General features: G+C 37.6%; 1 protein-coding gene across 3 annotated transcripts in view; it reads left to right on the top strand.

The window, feature by feature from the left end:
* Positions 1 to 19,734, top strand: part of FCHSD2 (FCH and double SH3 domains 2) — a 162,924-nt gene that overhangs the window by 88,383 nt on the left and 54,807 nt on the right. For all 3 annotated transcript variants that reach the window (XM_069808636.1, XM_069808638.1, XM_069808637.1), the window contains exons 5-8: positions 918 to 1,062; positions 5,693 to 5,826; positions 7,193 to 7,247; positions 7,661 to 7,789. In XM_069808636.1, coding sequence (XP_069664737.1) covers positions 918 to 1,062; positions 5,693 to 5,826; positions 7,193 to 7,247; positions 7,661 to 7,789 — 463 coding nt within the window. The remainder of the gene's footprint in view (positions 1 to 917; positions 1,063 to 5,692; positions 5,827 to 7,192; positions 7,248 to 7,660; positions 7,790 to 19,734) is intronic.

The following is a 19,734-nucleotide window of genomic DNA, read 5'->3' as shown; positions in this document are numbered from 1 at the left end:
AGTTTTAAGATACTTTATTTTAATGTGTTCTTTGTATTCTGACAAGTTTTACTTCAAACAGGAAAAAATGTTGATAGATTTGTGTTTTGGACTTTCAGCACCTTCATACCACTTGTGTATCTGAGAAGGAATAAACTGAATTATCAGTCTTAAGTGTATATAAAATGCTCCCATAACACACAGACCCCTCCTACCTGCAGTTTGCTCCCCACTCAGCAAACCTTTCATGCCATCAGATACACCCATGGTGCCCAGAGGTCTTCTCCAAATACCTGCCGCCCCTCCCTTCTTATCACCAAGTACTTGGGCTCTGCAAGCTCCAGCAATCTTTCCTTTCTGCCAGCTGCAGGGGACATTTTGTCATCTTCTTCCCCCGCTCTCCCTGCTCCACCTTGTCCTTCTGACCTGGACACTTCTGAGCTTTTGTAAATTATTGGGGCCCTGCAAAGCTCACTACACAGTTACAGTTGTTGTCTTTGGCCTGTTACACATGATGAAGAAACTACAGGTAGCTGAGGCAAAATTGATTAGCAGTCTAGAACTATTTGTTTGATTGCAAGATGCCCAAAATCATAAAATCCATGTTCTTATCAAAATTGTCTGACTTTGGCTGCTGGATTCTGTAGGGTCTGTTCCATTGGAGCAACAGGTTCAACCGAAAATATTTGCCAAAAAATTCACTCACTAAGCAGGGACAGGAAGGCAAATTTTTACTTTTGGTAAAATTTCAGTTAAAATTTTTGTTAAAAGTGCAGGTATTTGCCAAATCAGCATGAAGGACTGTGATTTAGCTTTATTTTTAAAAGCAATCCTTTGAAGAATTGTGCTGCTATTATGTAATCCAACCTGTATTTTCAGTGTATTGCCGGGCCTCCCTTTCTTCCTTCCCATAACCTTTCTGTGTTTCATTATTTTAGGAGCATGTACTCAGTTTGGAAATCACTTTTAGAAGGCACGATGCAAGTGGCCCAATCCCGACTCAGTATCTGTGAGAACTATAAAAACTTAATTTCTGAACCAGCCAGGACTGTACGGTGCTTTAAGGAACAGCAGTTGAAGAAGGTATTTGCACTTTAATAAGTTATTTAAACTTATGTTGGTTTTATTTAGAAAAAAATGGTTATTAGAAATCTTTTGGTAGGGCACTTCTAAAATACGTTTGTACTTTTCAGTGTCTTCCTATGCATGTTGTTATAGAAGTAAATAGCCAGCTTGTTGAAGATCTGAGCTATGTTATCTGAAATCAAAGTTGCTTGGAAATGAGTCTTTTAAATGTGATATGCCGTTGGTCAAAACTATCTCTGCAAATCTAACATCATGTTGTGGCAATTACACTGAATTGGTTTTGCAGTGACAATTGCAAGTGGGTTTTGTTAGAATAGGTTCTGATTTTAAGAAAAGGCTTATCTTAAACCTGAAGGAATGACTTATGCAGTCTTCAAGATGTAGAATGCAGGTTATCCAGCCACCTCCTGTAAAGGTATCACAAGTAAGTATTCCAAAAGCTTCTATAATTGATTTGTTAATCCATGAAGAGAAAATAGTGTAGTTCAAGGAGAAAAGTAAGCTTGACTTTCATTTAATTGGTTGTTGCCTTTGAAAGTCATTTATGTCTTAAGAGGTCTCTACCATACCTCTTAATACAGAATGCGTTTCAAATATAATGCTAGGTTCCATCTGTTTCCATAAGGCAGTAAGGCACATTTTAAAAGTACAGTGATGTGTATTTATGTAAAGCTAAGTACTCTTCATATTTTAATTATTTTGTGTTTGTGTTCTGCAGATTTTGCTGGAGCAGGGAGAAAGCATTCTGTTTTAAAGAGTGAGAATAGTTTACAAAAAGTCACTGCTGCACCAAACATACATTTTTGGAAGTTTTCAAGAATGATTCTTTTCAAATGCTCAGTGTGTGCCTTAGATGAAACATAAGGAGGGAAATAGAAACGCTCGTGGAAGATACTTTCTCAGGCATTAGTTAGTAGTTATAAATATTTCTTCTGTACATTATTATTGAGCATTTATTAACATCACATCTGCATTTAATTTGAATGATCCATTCAAGGTAAAAGAAAAAAAACCCAAACAATGCACCATTTCAGTTTTGTTTGCTAAAAAGTGATGACAACTAATGGTAACTTACCTAGTTAAATGTTCTAGAGTAGCATTTTGTAAAATATTTGACTACAAATTTCTAAATAGATGTTAGTGTAACACGAGCTCTCTTTTCTGAACAAGTTATTATACAGCTCTTAGAAGCGTGCGTAATATCTGTTTTTCTGGAGGAAAAACTAACTTTATTAATGTTGTTTTATTGTTCTGTGGAATTTCATTTTTCTGTGAAGCTTTCCAGACAATGCTGTAGCAATTTTATAGTATCCTTACTGGGTAAATCATCTCCAGTTTTATCTTTCTGCAAGTGCTGATAGTTCAGTGTTTAGGAGTCTGCAGTAGAAGTGGGGACCACTTCCTTAAATTTATACAAATGATAGAGGTTCCTTTTTTCCTGCATTTTTGAATTAGCAGAACAAGTTATTAAAATTATCGGGGAGGTACTTCTGCTTCAAAGTATTCTAACAGTGATACACTTTTTCTACAACGTGGAATAACCATCCACTTGGTGGTATTAATTTTCCTCCACAACAAATTTATTGTTTTATACAGTGCATTCAGACAAAGCTTATCAAAATTGAAATTCAGAGTCAGTAAAATACTTGTAATGTTACACTGGAATGCCCATCTAAAATCGAGTTTCTATTAGAAACAGCGTCTCCTTCCAAGGTTGCAGTAGGTATTGAGTTGCTCTTGATGAGATGTCATCTTTATTTTCCAGATGTTTCTGTAAACTTTTACTTCCGTGACTTGGTAGCATATAGAAACTTCATTTTTATGACCCATTTTAATACTAAACTGGAACAATTTCAGAAAACCTCTTCATAATTTGCTGAAAAATATTGCTAAATTGCAAAGTGACTCTGGAGCGGGGGTAATAAATGTGTCTCCTGTAGACCACGTCTGACCTCTTAAGGAAACCGATCCCCTGCCCTCACTCAGCGGCTCTTGGACACAGACGAGAAGGCTGTTCAGAGGGCAGGAGCCCCCTCTACCATTATCTTTCCCCAGAGACCTTGTAAGCTTATCCCGTAAGTGATGTGTGGTTTCATACGCTGGCCTTGGAAGACGAGGCAGAGAGCTGCAGTGTACGTTCGTCAGATACCTTCAGGAAAGATGATGTGGCCACCACTGCAGACGTTCGCACGGATCTGTATCAGAAGACTGAAAGGCAAACAGAATAAAATCGCTCTGCATGGAGGCATTGCATCAAGAAATCATCTCTGCCAGCTCTCTGAAACAGCTTTTTACATACAACCGGTGTATACCCAACCCAAAAACCCTAAATGACATCCAGTCTCCTGACAGTTTTTTATTCTTAAGAGATGCCAAAGCAAGATTATTTTATGCTTTTAAAATGATTGTGTTAACAACTAGGGTTATTTGATATTTTAATTTTTTGATGCCGGCAGGAGGCTTCAGGGATCAAAATACCGATTGATGTAGCAGAAACCCAGTCCTTTTGAAATGATTTTAGGTCTCTGTCAGCTGTCCAATATATACAGATTTTTCTACCTTTCGTTTTTCTATCATACACTCAGGGGTCTTCAAAAAACCCAATCCTGCCCTCAGCCACTCCCCAAACCACCCACTGCGAAGCTTACCTTACGGAGCCCATTGCTTTATTGCTCTGCCCACATCAAATACTGGGTTTAGTGTGAACTTATATGAATTTTTACATACTTAACAGCCAGAAAGGAATTTGACACTTTTAGTGAGAGCAGAATTGTGTGATGGGAAGATGAGCAATTTCTATTGACTGAAACAAAAAGTTTCTTTTTTGCAGGTGGCTGGATATTGCTTTTAACAGTTGTTGAATACTGTGAAATTAATGTTATGTTGTTAGATTACATCACCTTATTAGTCTTGCAGTGCTTGTAAAAGAGGTTACATGCATTAATAGTTAGTGGAATGAAAAACCTTAGGTGTTTAGGAGGGGTGTTCAGTAAGAGGACAACATGTGGCACCTTGAATGGGAGAAGCTGGGTATGTGATAATGGTGTGAAAAGAGGTGGGACCTTGGGTCTGGTCTTTGAAGGACAGAAAGGCAAATTGAAAGGCAAACTGGTTTCCTTAAGCTAGCTTGAGGCTCTGCCTGGAGCCTTCGTTGACCACATCTAGTCTGTAATATCTATAATTAAATATAAATGCATTGAACTATCACTCTTATATGTACTTAAGCTAGTTTGGGTAAACGAAAATCTTTACAAATCTCTTTTTAAAGATAGTATAATTCTAAATATTGATAATTCACATTTGGTTTGTTAAGTAGATTCTTTCTGTTTAACATAGATCCTTTCCCAGAAATTTTTTTTGAAGCTGATAGGATGTTTGAAGAATTGCTGAACATTTTGGTAATTGTGGGTTAACTACAGTCAGCAGTGCAGCCCAAGCAGCCGCTCGCTCACTCTTCTCTGGCAGGATGGGGGAGAGAATTGGAAGGGTACAGGTGTGAAAACTTGTGGGTTGAGATAAAGACAGTTTATTAGGTAGAGCAAAATAAGGAATTCATTCAGTCATTCCCACTGGCAGGCAGGTGTTCAGCCAGCTCCAGGGAAGCAGGGCTCCATCAGGCATAACAGTGACTTGGGAGGACAGATATCCAAACTCCGAATGTCCCCTCCTTCCTCCTTCTTCCCCCGGCTTTTATTGCTGAGCACGACGTTGTATGGTATGGGATACCCTTTGGTCAGTGGGGGTCAGCTGTCCCCACTGTGTCCCCTCCCACCCTCTTGTGCACCCCCAGCCTACTTGCTGGCAGGGCAGCATGAGAAACAGAAGAGACCTTGCCACTGTGTAAGCACTGCTCAGCGACAGCTAAAATATCCCTGTGTTATTAACACAGTTTTAGACACAAATCCAAAACATAGCACCGTACCAGCTACTATGCAGAAAATTCATACTCTCCCAGCCAAAACCAGTACAGTAATTTTTCTGCTATTCTTTTGAATATTATTTTTTGACATTAAAATGTATGTCGTAACACTGGTTGGGTCATATGGAAAATGGATGGAATTATTTTCACTCCTTGACTAGCTTGCTATACATATTAAGCCTCTAAGTTTTCTTTGTGAATGACACTGCTTTCTGATATAACCCTATTTGTTGAAAAGCTCTCGAAATAGTTTAAGAAAAATGAGCTCTTAAAATAATGTTTATCAAATGGTTCTTGTTGCTGTTGTGTTGTTGTGTTTTACATGGAAGCTTTTCTCTTATGTTGTAAATTTTAGAGAAGGAAAGATTAATTATTTTTTGTATCACCTCCAGTAGATTGCCTTTGGATTTTTCCCAATTGTATTCCAATTATTGCAACTAATTACCTCATCCAAAGCTTTCAGAACTTTTATGTTTAATTTGCAAGTTATCGTTGAATTTGAATAAACAGCAGTAGAAAGAAAGAAAGAAATACGATTTTATGTTCTGATCAGCTTTAAAAGAAAGGCATGAATAATTGACCAAGAGTGACTTGGAGACCATGTTGTTCCATGTAAAATGTAATAAATAAATGTAGTAAAATTATGATGATAGTATTATTTGGATGCAAAAAAAATTAATGTTTTGTTTCCTGAATGCTTTTTTTTAGTGCGTGGACCAGTTGACAAGGATCCAAGCTGAATTACAAGAGACAGTAAAAGATTTAGCTAAAGGCAAAAAGAAATATTTTGAGACTGAACAGATGGCTCAAGCAGTGCGGGAGAAAGCTGATATTGAGGCCAAGTATGTTTTTATAATAGCATATGTATAAATAATTGCATGCTTATAAAGCAGACTTGTACTTGTATTATTTTTTTATACTTGATATTATGTTGGAAGAAAGGTAATTGCTTTCAATGAGCTTGTACCAATTTTTTTTTCTTTTTGCATATATACGTTTTTGTAACCATTTCAAGCATGCTACTACCCTGATAGTAACGCATAACTTACTTGGGCTGGTTTCTTTAGGAAGGAGTTTAAACTAACTGCTTTAAATTGACATTTTCAAAGGACAGTATGTGAGCTGGCACTCTTTTTGATATTAAAGGCTGCTTACTTCCTTTTCTCTCCACAGATCTCAAATTTGGTATCAGTCCATTTGGAGGGGGAGAGGGGATGGGACACTATTTTCCATTTTTGAAGATAAATTTCTGAAGCTTTAGGTTTTTATGCTCCTTGACATCCTAAAGAGGTTGATTTCCTTCTTTTCAGGAAAGAAGTAACTCACATGTTTTCAGTTTGGAGTTTGGCCTGTCTTGTGGGAATTTGCCTGACCCTTTTTTGCAAATTTATTTATTTATTTTATTTTTAGAAATTACTCAGAATCGTTCTCAGGGAATGAAAAGAAATTACGGTTTCATTAGAGAATTTTTCTCTCTTTCACTTTATGGGGGCTGGATGATGAAAAGAAGAACTTTATCAAGATTACCTGTAATACCTGAAGAAAGTAAAAAAAAACAAAGAAACAAACAAAACAATCAAAACCTTGAGCTTGAGAATTTGGGGACAGATTCATGCTGCAGTATTGGGCAGATTAAAATAGCTATTTACTTGATTTTGCTTTCTTACTTACTTTTTAAACCACCATGTTTCAAATAGCTGAGTAGTTCTCTAATTCTTTTTCATGAATCCAAATGTGAAAATCAAACCAATTATGCTTTTAAAAATATGTGTCTGTATGTGGGTACTCTTCTAGCTTCCTGGAATATAATTGCTAATGGTTTTGCATTAATATCCCTTCAGATGACCAGTAGTTCAAATTTATAGCACTTTGAGCTAACTTAAAATCCATCAAACACCAAAATGACTTGAGTTGCAGCCGCCACCCAATTCCTCTTTCACAATGTATTTAAATTTTGTTCCAAAATCAGGGTAAGGTGTGCAAAAGATTTCAGAACATACAATGAAGATACTATTGATGCAGCAGAGGATAGTTTGTAATATTTTCCTCTATCCTTAAGCTTTACTTAAAACTATACAAATAAAAATTTAGGCATAAACAGTTATTTAAATGAAAATTTTGCAGAAGTGAAGTGCAGTGGACTGTCTATCCTGTACTTTTATAGAAATGGTGTAAGACCGTAATATCTTCTGTTAATTTCTGTTTCAGGTCCAAACTTAGTCTTTTTCAGTCAAGAATAAGCTTGCAAAAGGCAAGCGTAAAGGTGAGTCTAAGAAGAACTTAAATTTTGGTGCTAATTTCATGAGGCATATGACTGAAGTTGTCTGGAATCTAGAGATGACTGACATTTTGGAAGGTATATTGTTAGAATCAGCGATGAGATAAGAGCACTCTCTCAGCAGTCAGTGTGCAGAATTACATATAACCAAGTTTACAAGGAGATTTTTTCTAATAAAGTTATAAGTGTTCTTTGAAGACCGCATGTGAAATTACAACTGCATGAGAGAAAAATACATTAGAAATCCCCTTACTGTTAACAAAACTGTTAAGCTATTAATCCCTTAAAGTTTTGACTATATTAATACATACATATGCATATTAATTTACTATTTATACATGTTTGGTCATTTAACTTCTCATTAGTACCTCTCTTTTAACTTCCATTTCTTGTTGTAGTTAAAAGCACGACGATCCGAGTGTAATTCCAAGGCTATCCATGCAAGGAATGATTATCTTCTCACTTTAGCAGCTGCTAATGCACACCAAGATCGCTATTATCAAACAGACTTAGTAAACATTATGAAGGTAAGGAAGCTAATTTATTTACGGGAGTTGGGAAGTATGAAAATCTGGAAAGCAAAATGAGTGAATGTATTGGTTTTATGTGGCAAGGTTTTGGTAGCGGGGGGGGTTACAGGGGTGGCTCCTGTAAGAAGTTGCTGGAAGCTTCCCCTGTGTTCGAGAGAGAGCGAGCCCATACCAGCCGGCTCTAAGATGGACCCGCCGCCGGCCAAGGCCGAGCCAATCAGTGATAGTGGTAACGCCTCTGTGATAACATTTTTAAGAAGGAAAAAAAGTTGGGACAGTGCGGAAAACAGCCGCCAGAGAGAGGAGTGAGAACATGTAAGAGAAATAAGCCTGCGGACACCAAGTTCAGTGCAGAAGGAGGGGGAGGAGATGCTCCAGGCGCCAGAGCGAAGATTCCCCTGCAGCCCGTGGTGAAGACCCTGGTGAGGCAGGCTGTCCCCCTGCAGTCCAGGGAGTACACACAGTGAAGTACAAAATCTTGGGTTGCTTTGCAACAGCGATGTTGACTTTTCCAACATGCTCCAATAGATGAGAGCGCAGTGTAGTAATAATAGATTCTGCAATAGTGTGTGGGATACTTGGTACCAATTACCAAGCCCCAAAGCTAAGCAGTCACCTTTACTTTTTAATTCACTTTTTTTCTGAAAAACTCACTTGCATAAAGGAATCAAGTTTGTAAAACTTAGACCTGTATTTTCCTATTGTAGTTGACCTTAAGTAAGCTGGAAATTTTGTAGTTTTTCAGCAGCATATCCCATAATCCTTTTTTTTGTATCCAGTTATCTGATCAGAACAATTGTTCATGGTATGATTAATGAAAATATAATCACTAAATATCTTGGCTTCAAACTATGAATTTTAGAGAACAGCGAATCACATTGCTGTTCTCACATGAGGCAGCTTGCCAGGTCAAGCTAGGATTAGATACTTGAACTCATAGGAAATTATATACTTAAAAAGTTCAAATATGATTGCTCACAGTTTCGGGGTTTTTTTAATATCATCCGAGAATTACTTAAATGTATGCTATTCCTGTGTCTTAGAATTAGGTAGTTACAGATAAATGGTAAAATCTGTAAAATCAGCTATGTAAAGCTAATTCAGACTTTATGTAGTTGCATTTCATATATTGACATTTTCAAAGTTTATTTAAATTTGCTATCTACAAACTATGTCCAGGTGATGCAATCAGGCATGGCAACTTAGAAGTCTGTAATTTGCATTTAAAATTGCTTTATTGAAGAACTATCACTGTATTATAACAAATCACTGTATTATCAGCATGTTCTTGCATACTGGGGGAAAAAAATATTGATATGAAAAGCACGTAACCTAAGTAGAAAATGAGAGCACAGAAGGAGGCCTCCAAGGGATTCTTCTATGTAATTCCATTATATCTTGACTAAGTTAACCACTCCTCCAGCAATATATGCGTGCCTTTTAGAGTATGTCACAGCCCATGTTATAAATTCATTGCTATGCCTAGTATCTGACTTCCTGGAAGGCTAAATCAGGTCTGGGCATCTCAGAGGCCATGCAGGGCTGATCGTACTTGAGGCAGCAACCCTGTCGTTGCTCTGTATGTACGTGTGTGTGTGGTTGTGCTTTTCTATTAGTAAAACATGAATATTTGTGCTGACTAAATGTTTGGTACATGGTAATGGTTATAAAGTAAGTATTTTCTTATAATACTGGAGATAAAATTATTAGTTGATGCTTACATAAGATAATTCCATCCTTACATGTATGGTTGGCTGTCATCAGTTAACACTCTTACTTGGAAGTAATGCCAGAGTGAATTTCATATGTTCACAACAAAACAACCAAAAAGGACATTTGAAATAATAATTTAAAAAAAAAAAAAAAAACAAAAAAACCAACAGTAGATAGCCCAGGTAAAATTATGACTGGCTCTGGTGGGTTATGGCTGCTCTCGTCTCAGGGCGTTGTAACATAATCCCTGCAAAGGGATTCTTGTTTCCTCTGTATGTCTGGCTACATTTTGCATGTATGACAAACTAAGCACATAGTGAGCTAGGCAGGACCTTCATCTCTTTGAGTTTCCATAAACGTTTATGTGTTTTGGATGGTGTGGGCTTTCTGTACTGTGGTGTTAGAAACCTGCAGATACCCCAGGAATGTGGTGTTTTTATAAGTTGCCATAAAAAAATCAAACTAAAAACCGTTGAATCATTTTTGAAAGACTGAAAAATACAGCAATGGAAACCCAAGTCCTGCTGGTGCCATTCCTGTGCATGTGTGCCGTTGTCCATAGATGTTCTATGCGCACGGGCTCCAGTTGCTAAAGTTGTTGCTGATCTATGGTGGTTTCTTTACCCAGTTATTGGGCTCCCTATTATCCGGTCCTTTCTTTTGCAGAACTTGTTTTGAAGCTTTTTTCAAGGTGAACCTTTTTTTTGATAAGGAAACCTCTCTGTGCAACCTATTCTTCTATATAAATAATTGTGGTTTACTGAAAACTTAAGTTGCAAGTACTTTCATCGAGCCAAATTACTTTGGAAGCAAAGGGTAACATTCAGGGTTTTTTTTCGGCATCTTTCTGAGATATTTATAGCAGTTGAATCTCCTCATCTAGTAAACAACTGTGTTCTTAATGAAGAACTGTAAATTTGGGGTTTTTGCACTGTTGTTCATGAGCAGAAAATATGTGGGAGCACACCCACATGTTCTTGCGACAGGGTCATTCTTTGGAGCAAGGGAGAGAATAAGTCAAAGGCAAAGTCTCAAACTGAAATGGCTACTGAATGCATTTTAGCAGACGGGGGCAAAATCCTCAGGAAAATCAAATGTAGTGTATCACTGGGCTCCAACTGCATTCATCCAAGAGCTCTAATGTAAATTCAAATGTGAAACTGCTTAAATATAAACAACAGTAGTGCTAAAACCCGCCTCAGTGCCAACAGAAAGCAACAAGTTTGTCCCAGCCTTTGAAAAGGGCTCCAGGAGGGGCCCTGTGAATTATAGATTAAGAAATCCGACTTCCCTACCAGGCAGGCTAATAAAACAAGTGCAGTGATGAATGGAGTCAGTTCACACACAGATAGATATGATACGGTGGGAACAATCAACTTGCTTTTTTGAAGAGGGAAAGCATCCTTCAAAAAGAGATCTTGAAGGAGTCAGTAAGCCTGGGGATAAGGGTGATTCATCTGATTTAATGTCTCGCGTTTGCCGGGAGCTCTCAACAAACTTCCCAGTCAGTCTCTGCTTACGTAAAAGAATAACGTTGTTACAGGTAGGGCGGTGAGGGTTTTCTCATAGATTAATAACTGATGAAGAGATACAGAAGATGTGGGATTAAAGTAAATATTTAAGAACTATAAGGGAAAGAGATTTGCTAGCAAGGTCCTGGTTTCTCTCTTACCTATCTCCTCCTCCTGAAATGCGTGTGGGAACCATGCTGTTTAACATACTGACAAAATCATTATTTTATTTAGCGTAATGATTTAACATTAAACAATATGGAGAAGGAACTGAAGAGAGAGGTGGTGATTTGAAGGTGAAGAATCATTCAATATAAGCAAATGTAAAGCTTATGACCAAGAGATGGAGTAAGATCTTGACAATTTTGGTTGACCAGGCAAGAAAATAGCACATAAAATTAATGTTAAAAAGAGAAAAGCAGTCAGCTGGGGAGAAAATTGCTGCCTACAGAATAAAGAATTGTGAATAGCCATTACCATTTATGAAAGAGATACTAGAACTGGAAAATGGATTGAAGGATAAAGAAATGGAGACATTGTCTATTAAATGTTTCTAATCCTTCCTCTAGGTAACATCACTAGGAAAGGAGGTATTTTGAAAGGGTATTAAACCCCTTTCTAGGCAGCACAGTTCTTTTTTTAGTAGATTGAGTGGCTGTGTGACCCCATATATGTTACATGCTATAATACAGTTGTAGTGTCCAAACTAAACATGTTCATTTATATGTTAAGCTTAACATTCTAAAAATGCATCTTAATATTAGAAAGTCCTTAGGTATTCCTGTAGTAGTGGCCACCTTGGTATCTGTAAGTATTTCTCCATTCAGCTGTCATTGAGCTGATACACCTTCTTCTGTTTGGACTCTGCAGGGCTGTCCACCTTTCTAAATCACATCAAGTTTCTCCTTAAACTGTTCAGCTTTTGTCTGTCTTGCAGCACCTTTGAAGTTACTGCCTTCTTGCAGATACTCAGCTTCTTTTCTTGGTTCTCTCTTGCCCAAGACTTTCCAAGACAGAACTAACCGTTCCTGAAAAATTCACTTCTCGTACCAGCTGCCCCATTTAAAAGTAAACTGAAAGACTGACTTCTGTAGGGAACAAGTTGGCATTGTTGAGTGGAATCAGTAGCAGCTCAAAGATCATAGGGCTTATTCAGTTATTTAGTGTCTACTCTTTCAGGATGACTTCTGCAAATTGGTGATTATCTCCACTCTGTAGACCAGGTGAGATTCCTGTAACCCACACCATCTATACAGTGAGATATGACTGTAGTACCAGTTTCATTCGGGTTTTTTTTTGAAATCAGGTTTATGACTTCACCTTTTCATCGGGGCAGCTATTTTTGTATGTGGCAGATATGTACATTTTCAATTATTTGCAGGCTGGTTTTTGAGTTATTCAGTAACCTGTAGATAAATCCTTTATCTAAATAATACTTCAGAATGTTACTTGTTTAATATAGTAACCTTCAGATTTGAAAAACAAACTACCCCACCTCCCCTGCCTTCAAAATCTCCCTACTCCTTAACTGAAGATCAGTTTTACAACAGAGCCATTAGAAATCACATTGAAAGTTGGGGGGGGGGGGGGGGAGTAATTTTGTTCTGTTTTTAAAGACAGATCTTATATATCCTTTGTCTAGAACAGTTGTTTTAAATGGCATTTAAGTATAAAATGATGGCTGCTTGATACTGCTCCTTTGGAGTGCATCAGTATGGATTTCACTAAAGAGTTGAAGATTTCCGTGTTCTTCTAGTTACGTTACCCAAAGATGGTAAAAACTTTAGAAATGGGAAAATCTGTGAAGACATTTCAGCTGATACTTGGCTATATTACTCCGTAAGAAAGTAAAGCGCGTGCTTATTTACAAATATTTCAGATACTGTTTCTGTTTGCGTCCATCACAAACAATTTCTTTGTAGGTTTTAGTTTTAGTTGAGTTATTGTTTCCAGAATGAGATTTGTACTGTGTGGGTTTTGTTGGTGAGAGAATCAACAGCCTCTGGCTTGTTTGAAGCTGGGGTTGGCTTGGCTGGAACGCAGCCAGTGTCTGGCCATGAAATGCTGCCTGCTGCTGGCTTTGGGTTTGAGTTGTAGTGTAGCACTCTGAAACCATCACTTTGGACCATCTGCGTGTGCAAACAGTGCTCACTTTCCTAGAAAACTTGAAACTTTACTAACTTGGACATCAACTTGTATACATTGATATACTGTGAATTAAAATAAATAAGCTGATTTGGCTGTCTGTTTCTATCTGTTTTCTTCTTGTATTAAATTGCCTTTGGTTTTAATTTGCTAAAAATTAAAGAAAATGTCTTTTTTAATGACATTTGATCCAAAAGTGGCAATTTCTGTGACTTTTCTTAAAGGCTTTTGTGCGCGTTTAACCAAGTTGTAATTCTATAATTATGCCTTCAGTTTTATAGTACCCAGCTGTCAAGAACTCTTTGCTACACATGTCCCTTGACTCCTACTTAGTGAAGAGGGCAAAACACTGAAGTTTATTATAGGATGCGTACATCAAAGGTTGGTCGTTGCATCCTGTACAAGTTGAACTGAACGCAGACGGGTAACGTTAATGCATACCTTGGCTTGCCGACAGTCTAGACAATAGCATGTTCACAAGTAGTTTTATAAGCAATAAAATCCAATAAAAGTTCATACTATTGTTAAGAGAAAGGAGGGGTAGTGATATTTTTGCAGTAACAGTGTTGCTTTATACTGGCACAAGGTATTTGCAAAACTATTGTTGGGAAAGCAAAACGTGTGTTGGTCTGGAGACACCTTGGGCTAGTCTGTGTTCAGAGGAAGCCAGCATTGTTTTTGTTCCCTGTACCTGACTCAGAAATACTGCTGTTGTACTGTCCTGTGACAAATGAATCACATATGTATGTCGTGGCCTTACTTAGTTTTCTGTACCAGGCAACAAATCGACATTTTCATTAGCAAGATTTCTGGTCACATACAGCTTCTGATAATTTTTGGTACTTTAGAATATGTTACTTTAGTCTGAAATATTTTTATGCAAAGAAGAAAAAATGATTCACTCTGCTGTGTTTGTCACTGTGAAAGCCATCACAAACAAAACAGAGATGCTCAGAAAGAAAATATGAAATGCTTCCAGCATTTTTAAAAGAATTGAGAATTACTTTTACAGTGCCATCCTAGTTTATCGGTTACATCAGTAAATGAGAACCAAAACCATTCCAGATCTCTCTTTAGGAAAAATATGAATCCTATTGCCTTTTTCTGTACCTGTCCTTTTTGTCCAGAATTTACATCTGGGTGTAACAAAGTTGTGACATAAACCTGAGCTCTGCATTTCAATCTCTGTAGTCAAATTTAAATTAAAAAAAAAAAGCATAGACTAAAACATTGTAATGTTTTATTCTTTGCCAGTTTCCTCACAAGCTGCTTAGGAACAGTTGGCATCACCTGATTGCTAAGATACAGTCTGCAAACCCTTTTAAGCCTAAGTTGCCTGCCTGGTGCTCAGGCTTCTGCGGAAGTTTAAACTGAGGTCGGAAGGAAGTATAAGACGATGGTTGAAGTAAATTCAGGGCTGGTTTGATACTTGTCTTTTTAGAAACTTTATTGTTACTGCATTTCATTTTTTACTGCTCTGCTCTTAACTCCTCTGTAAGTTCCTCTCATGAACCACCTCAGAAAATTACTTTATAAAGCAACTTATAACGAGGAAATGTTGATCTAAAAAAAAGGAGGCGTCATGAACATTTTAAAAGAATTCTTGGATTATTTTTAGTAGAAAGAGAGAACTAAAACTTAAACTGATTTCAAAGTCTAGACTTTTATAGATGACAACTCAGCAGCTTATTCCATTGCAGCCTGTGGCAGGTGGGTGCACATGTGTGCATATGAGTCATGGGGCTCAGGACTGTCTCGTTTGAGTTTCACACAAACCAAGGTCTTTGACACAATGTGTAAGATATTTTAATAATGTATTTTATTTTGTTTCTCTGGTATGTTTTCAAAATCTGTTGCTCTCAAGGGTTTCCCTGTTAATGCTTGTATTTCAAAGTTGAAACCTTTAAAGAAAATCTGCCTTAAGATTTCAAAGGTATTTTACAGAGCTAGGTCATCAGCAGAGCTTCATGGTTGATGCCAAACATACAGTCACCTTTGTAGCTAAACACTCTTTAAGGATCCTGAATGGTATCTTAGGGTGTAATTTAAAAAAAAAAAAAGAAAGAAAGAAAGAAACCCCACCAAACAATTGGCAATCGAGTGTGATCTTAATGTTGGGGAACTGTTTACAGATAGTGATGCATTTTTTGTGAACAATGAAAAACTCTGAATAAGGTAGCAAGCAGTAGCAGCAGGCATTTCTGAATAAAGCTTTCTGCTTTTTAAAAAAATTTATTTCATATCATACCTTGTGTGGTCTTTGGTGTTTGAGGACTGTTAGAGGAATAGTGTCAAAAGCTAGTGCGCTTTGCTTTTTTTTTTGTCCTTGTGGTTTCAGTAAGGTTTTTTATATTGTTGTAAGTATCAGTCATCTTTTCTGTTTTTTTCTGTACTTTCCAGTTTGCTTGACATGAGGAAGTGCAGTTGTATAATTTGGCTCTTGCTCTTGATCAGAGTTCTTGTGGTGATTTGGCAGGTTTAAATAGAAACTTCATGTTACGTAATTTCCCTGGAGCAGATCTTTACTTATGCATGGGTGATGATACAGAGACATGTTACAGCATTGCTTTTTTAATTCGAGACATCAGGTTTTTAAATTACAGGTTATGTGTACTGTTTTCACATCCTTGCCTGTTTTTAAGCACTGTCTTAAAGGGTTCTGATAGAGGAAGAGATCTGTCTTGCTTCTGAGGAATGAGCTGGCAGTCATGAGGATTAACATGAGTAGTGGCTGAGCCATTGCAAGGGAACACCAAGAGTGAGTGTATTGTACCTGGGGCACATGACGAAGAAGGAGACGCTGGGAAAACTGAGTTTGCTCAGCCTAAGAAAGGGATCTATTAACAGTCTTAATGACCTACAACTACCTAGAGGGGAACGTATGGAGAAGACTGAACCAGGCTTATTTTTTTGAAGGTGATGGCATGATGGGAGGTGGACAAATTGAAACCAGGAAATTCTGATTAAATATAAGGAAAAGTTTTACCATGAAGGTGGTCAAACAGAAACAGGGGCTCGGGGAGGGTAGGAATGTCACACCTTGGAGACATTCAGAACTTGACTGGACACAGCCTTGAACAACCTGATCTATTTGGCCCTGCTCTGAGCAGAGGTTGGACCAATATCTTCCTTTCAACCTAAATTATTCTATGATTTCATGAAATAACATTTTCTGTTAGGAAGATTCTGCTTGGGAACTCCTAACTTCTAGTTTCGGGGGGGGGGGGGTCTGCCATTAACTGGAGTAACTGCATGAGCCAGCAGTGCTAGAATATTCATGTTTTCATGAACCCTGTTTTTTCCTTATTAGCATTATTGGGAGTTTTTGTGAAGCCAAGTTGACGTCTGTGTTTTCAGCATAGTCATCCACCACTTTTATGGAGCACTTTTAATGATCATTTAAGACAAATGTAAATACAGACTCCAAACATTACTTGCACAAATGAGATTCAGCTGAAGCTGGCAGTGTTTATAAAAATGACCCAAGATTGAGGACTTGGTGGTTTTCAGTTAAGAATTTCATTTATGCCCAGAAATTAATATGATGTGTATAGCAAACAGTTCTTTCCTCTGGTGACTCTGTTTGACTTGAAAAGTAAGTTGACGTGTTAGCTGAAGGTCTTCTTTTGTCTCAGGAATGTTATCCTAGCAATGGTTGGCCACTGTGTGTCCTGTATAAATAAGAGGTTAACATTTGCATGAATGCATATTTCTGTGGACTCCAGAAGAAGCAGAACCAATGCTATCGCTGTAAGACATCATTTTACGTACACGTTATTGTTTTATGCTTCTTAGAATGATTTAGAAGCGCCCAGGGAATTACTTTTCTAAAATGGAGATTCTGTCCTAAATGAAAAAATAGCATTAAGATAAAATAATTTTGAAGTCACGAGAGGTTTCCATTTTCTTCTATAAATCTCTTTTATTAATTCAGTACGAGCTATTCTTTTAAGATCCTGTAATACTCCCTTTAAAATGTAGAGGGAATTTATGTAAGTGAAAGAACTATTGTTTCACTTCCCGTTCTTCTGAGCTGCAAGCCACAAATATTTTCTAATTACAATTAAGCCAGCCATAGATTGCGTTATCTACAATATCAGATGGGCACAGTAACTTTCCTTTACAGACGGTCGATGAATGTGCCTTGCTTTCTCATGTTCGTTCCTATGAATGGAGGATGAGTGAAGGGAGGCAGTTGCCCAACACATGATATGAGTGTTCCAGAAGATGCTCATTGTAGGCTTCACAATAGGGGATACCACGCTATTTTCCCTTCCAGGGACATCAGTCTGTGTGCATACGTGCACATAAAACCTTGGGGAAATTGATTCCTTATTAAAGGCCCTGTTTGTAGTGTGATTATGCATCCACGTAAATTGTTGAATAATTAATACAAAATTGTGCTCTCTTGTTTAGGCTTTCTCTTAAATGCTCATATATCACACTTCCCAGTTGATACCTAAGTGCTGCTTTGGAGAACTTTAGCTCCTTCACTTTCGAGCATTTATATTCTGGCTGACTGTGAGTAAACATTTACAGGGAAGTGAAAAGAGGCTTCCCACCACTTCTGGTGGCAATTTTGGCAAAATAACAAGCAAGGGAAGTTTAGATGGCCTTAACGGTAAGTGGTGCTGCCACCACTAGCTATGGTAGCATCTAATATTTTCAATTTCAGATCCACTGCTGAAAGATCATGTTACTCATCACACAGGCTTTACAAGCGAACTCGAGATGAAAGAGTGGGTCTGAATCACAACTATTTCTGTTGTGCATGTGAAAAACTGAGCGATGGTCACATTTGCCTTATGACAGTCAGCTCTGTCTCACCCCGTGTTTTAACCACAAGTCAATTCCTTGTTTAAGCATTTGGTCCAAAAAGGCTCTTTGTTTCCAGGGGGCTAAGTGTTTATTCCTTCATGGGTGGCGAGTGTATCGCGTAAAGACAGAGCATAGCAAAGCCTAATATATAAATCAGGGCAACTTAATTATCTTAATAATCATTTTTCATGGGATAATAAAACTATTTCTTGATAATGCATCTGACTTGTCAGTGAGTTTTTCTTTGGCATATTGACAGAAATAACTTTAGAAAAGGGTTGATTGCGAAAAATGTAGTGTGATTTTACAGATGCTCATGAAAGGTATTTCCTGTATAGGACTTATGCAGAAGAAGCCATGGATGTATTTATATGAGAAAGTTAACAGGAGGCTGGTATAGTTGGTGCAGTGAGTGGGAGTGACTTGGGAAGGAATAAAGAGAAATAATCAGTGATGAAGGTTGAAAGCAGTGTGGTAGAACAAGGAAAATAACTGGAAAGCCAAAAAATTTCAAAATTACTCTAGGAAGAGGGCACAAGGAAAGCACTGTAAGGGTTAAGGCCAGAAAGGGGGTACTTAACAGGAATCTGGGCGGTCTTGTGAGAAATCTAGTTTAAGGAGTTAACAGAAAACTTTAAGACTTCTTTTTTTTTTTTTTTTTTGGCTTTTAAAGATTTTATGTAGAAACCATTTAGGATTTGAATTGGGCTCCGAGATTTTTCTGTCAAATGTCATAAAACTACCCGTTTTTAACAGGAAATGAAACTTTGCCATCTTGTTTCAAAGCCGCACTGTAATACAATAACAACGGTTCCCGAAATACTTTGCCCTGCCAGAAAGCAGCCTGCATGCCTTCGAGTCACTCTGTAGCTAGCAGGAGAAATAACCAAACTCAGGAAGCACCTGGTGTGCTCCAGTTTGGAGGCAGGTGGGGCTGTGTCGAAAAGTTTTAACTAGAAACATGCGACATTCCTTTTTTAGAAGTCATGGAGCCAGACATCCCAAACAGATCATTCACAGGGTTTTGTTTGGTTGGGGTTTTTGTTTTTAGCAACTCTGGATTCACTGGAGGAATTGAAGATGCAAGGGAAGAAATACTTCTTTTTTTTTTAAGCATTTTTATCTGCTATCACTTATAACCATGCAGTGTTTCAGTGAGTTACTTGGAATTTACACATACTTACATAGAAACTGTGTGAAAACCTCCTGTCCTGTTTTTAAAATTGAATATGTGTGCACAGGTTTTGTCCTGTTAAGTGAGATACTAACTATAAACATTATTGAAACAGTGAGCTAATAATGTGCATGATTTGAATGGCAGTCTGTAGGACTTAAGTCTATATGAGAAATGAAATGTCCTGTGCCCCCAGAGGGTTATTTAGGACTGAAATGAGAATGGAGTTGGTACTGAAAATGTTCAGATGCTCCATTGGATGATTCGAAGTGAAATCCAAAGGCTTCTGTGAATAACTGCTGCTTCATCAAAAATGAAAGATCTAGTTGTCTAGCTGTCTTGCTAGTTATTTCATTTTTGATGAAACTTAGCTAATATAGGTTGCAAATTGAAGGTGGTTATCTGGACGCATTGGAGCTAGTTGCAAAGGTGAGCTGGTTTTAATCCTCTACCGAAGCCTCTAGGAATGGTAGAAAAATTTTTTAAAAGTGTTTGAAGCACAGTCTCGCTATAGATTGTGTTGTCTTCAAGGAACATGGAAAGCGGTTTAGAAGAAGGCAAAACATGTTATAATCACCATC

Source organism: Haliaeetus albicilla, chromosome 20 (genome assembly GCF_947461875.1).
Source record: "Haliaeetus albicilla chromosome 20, bHalAlb1.1, whole genome shotgun sequence".
NCBI lineage: Eukaryota > Metazoa > Chordata > Aves > Accipitriformes > Accipitridae > Haliaeetus > Haliaeetus albicilla.
Note: the sequence above shows the minus strand (reverse complement) of the source record. Positions and strands in the feature narration are given on the sequence as shown.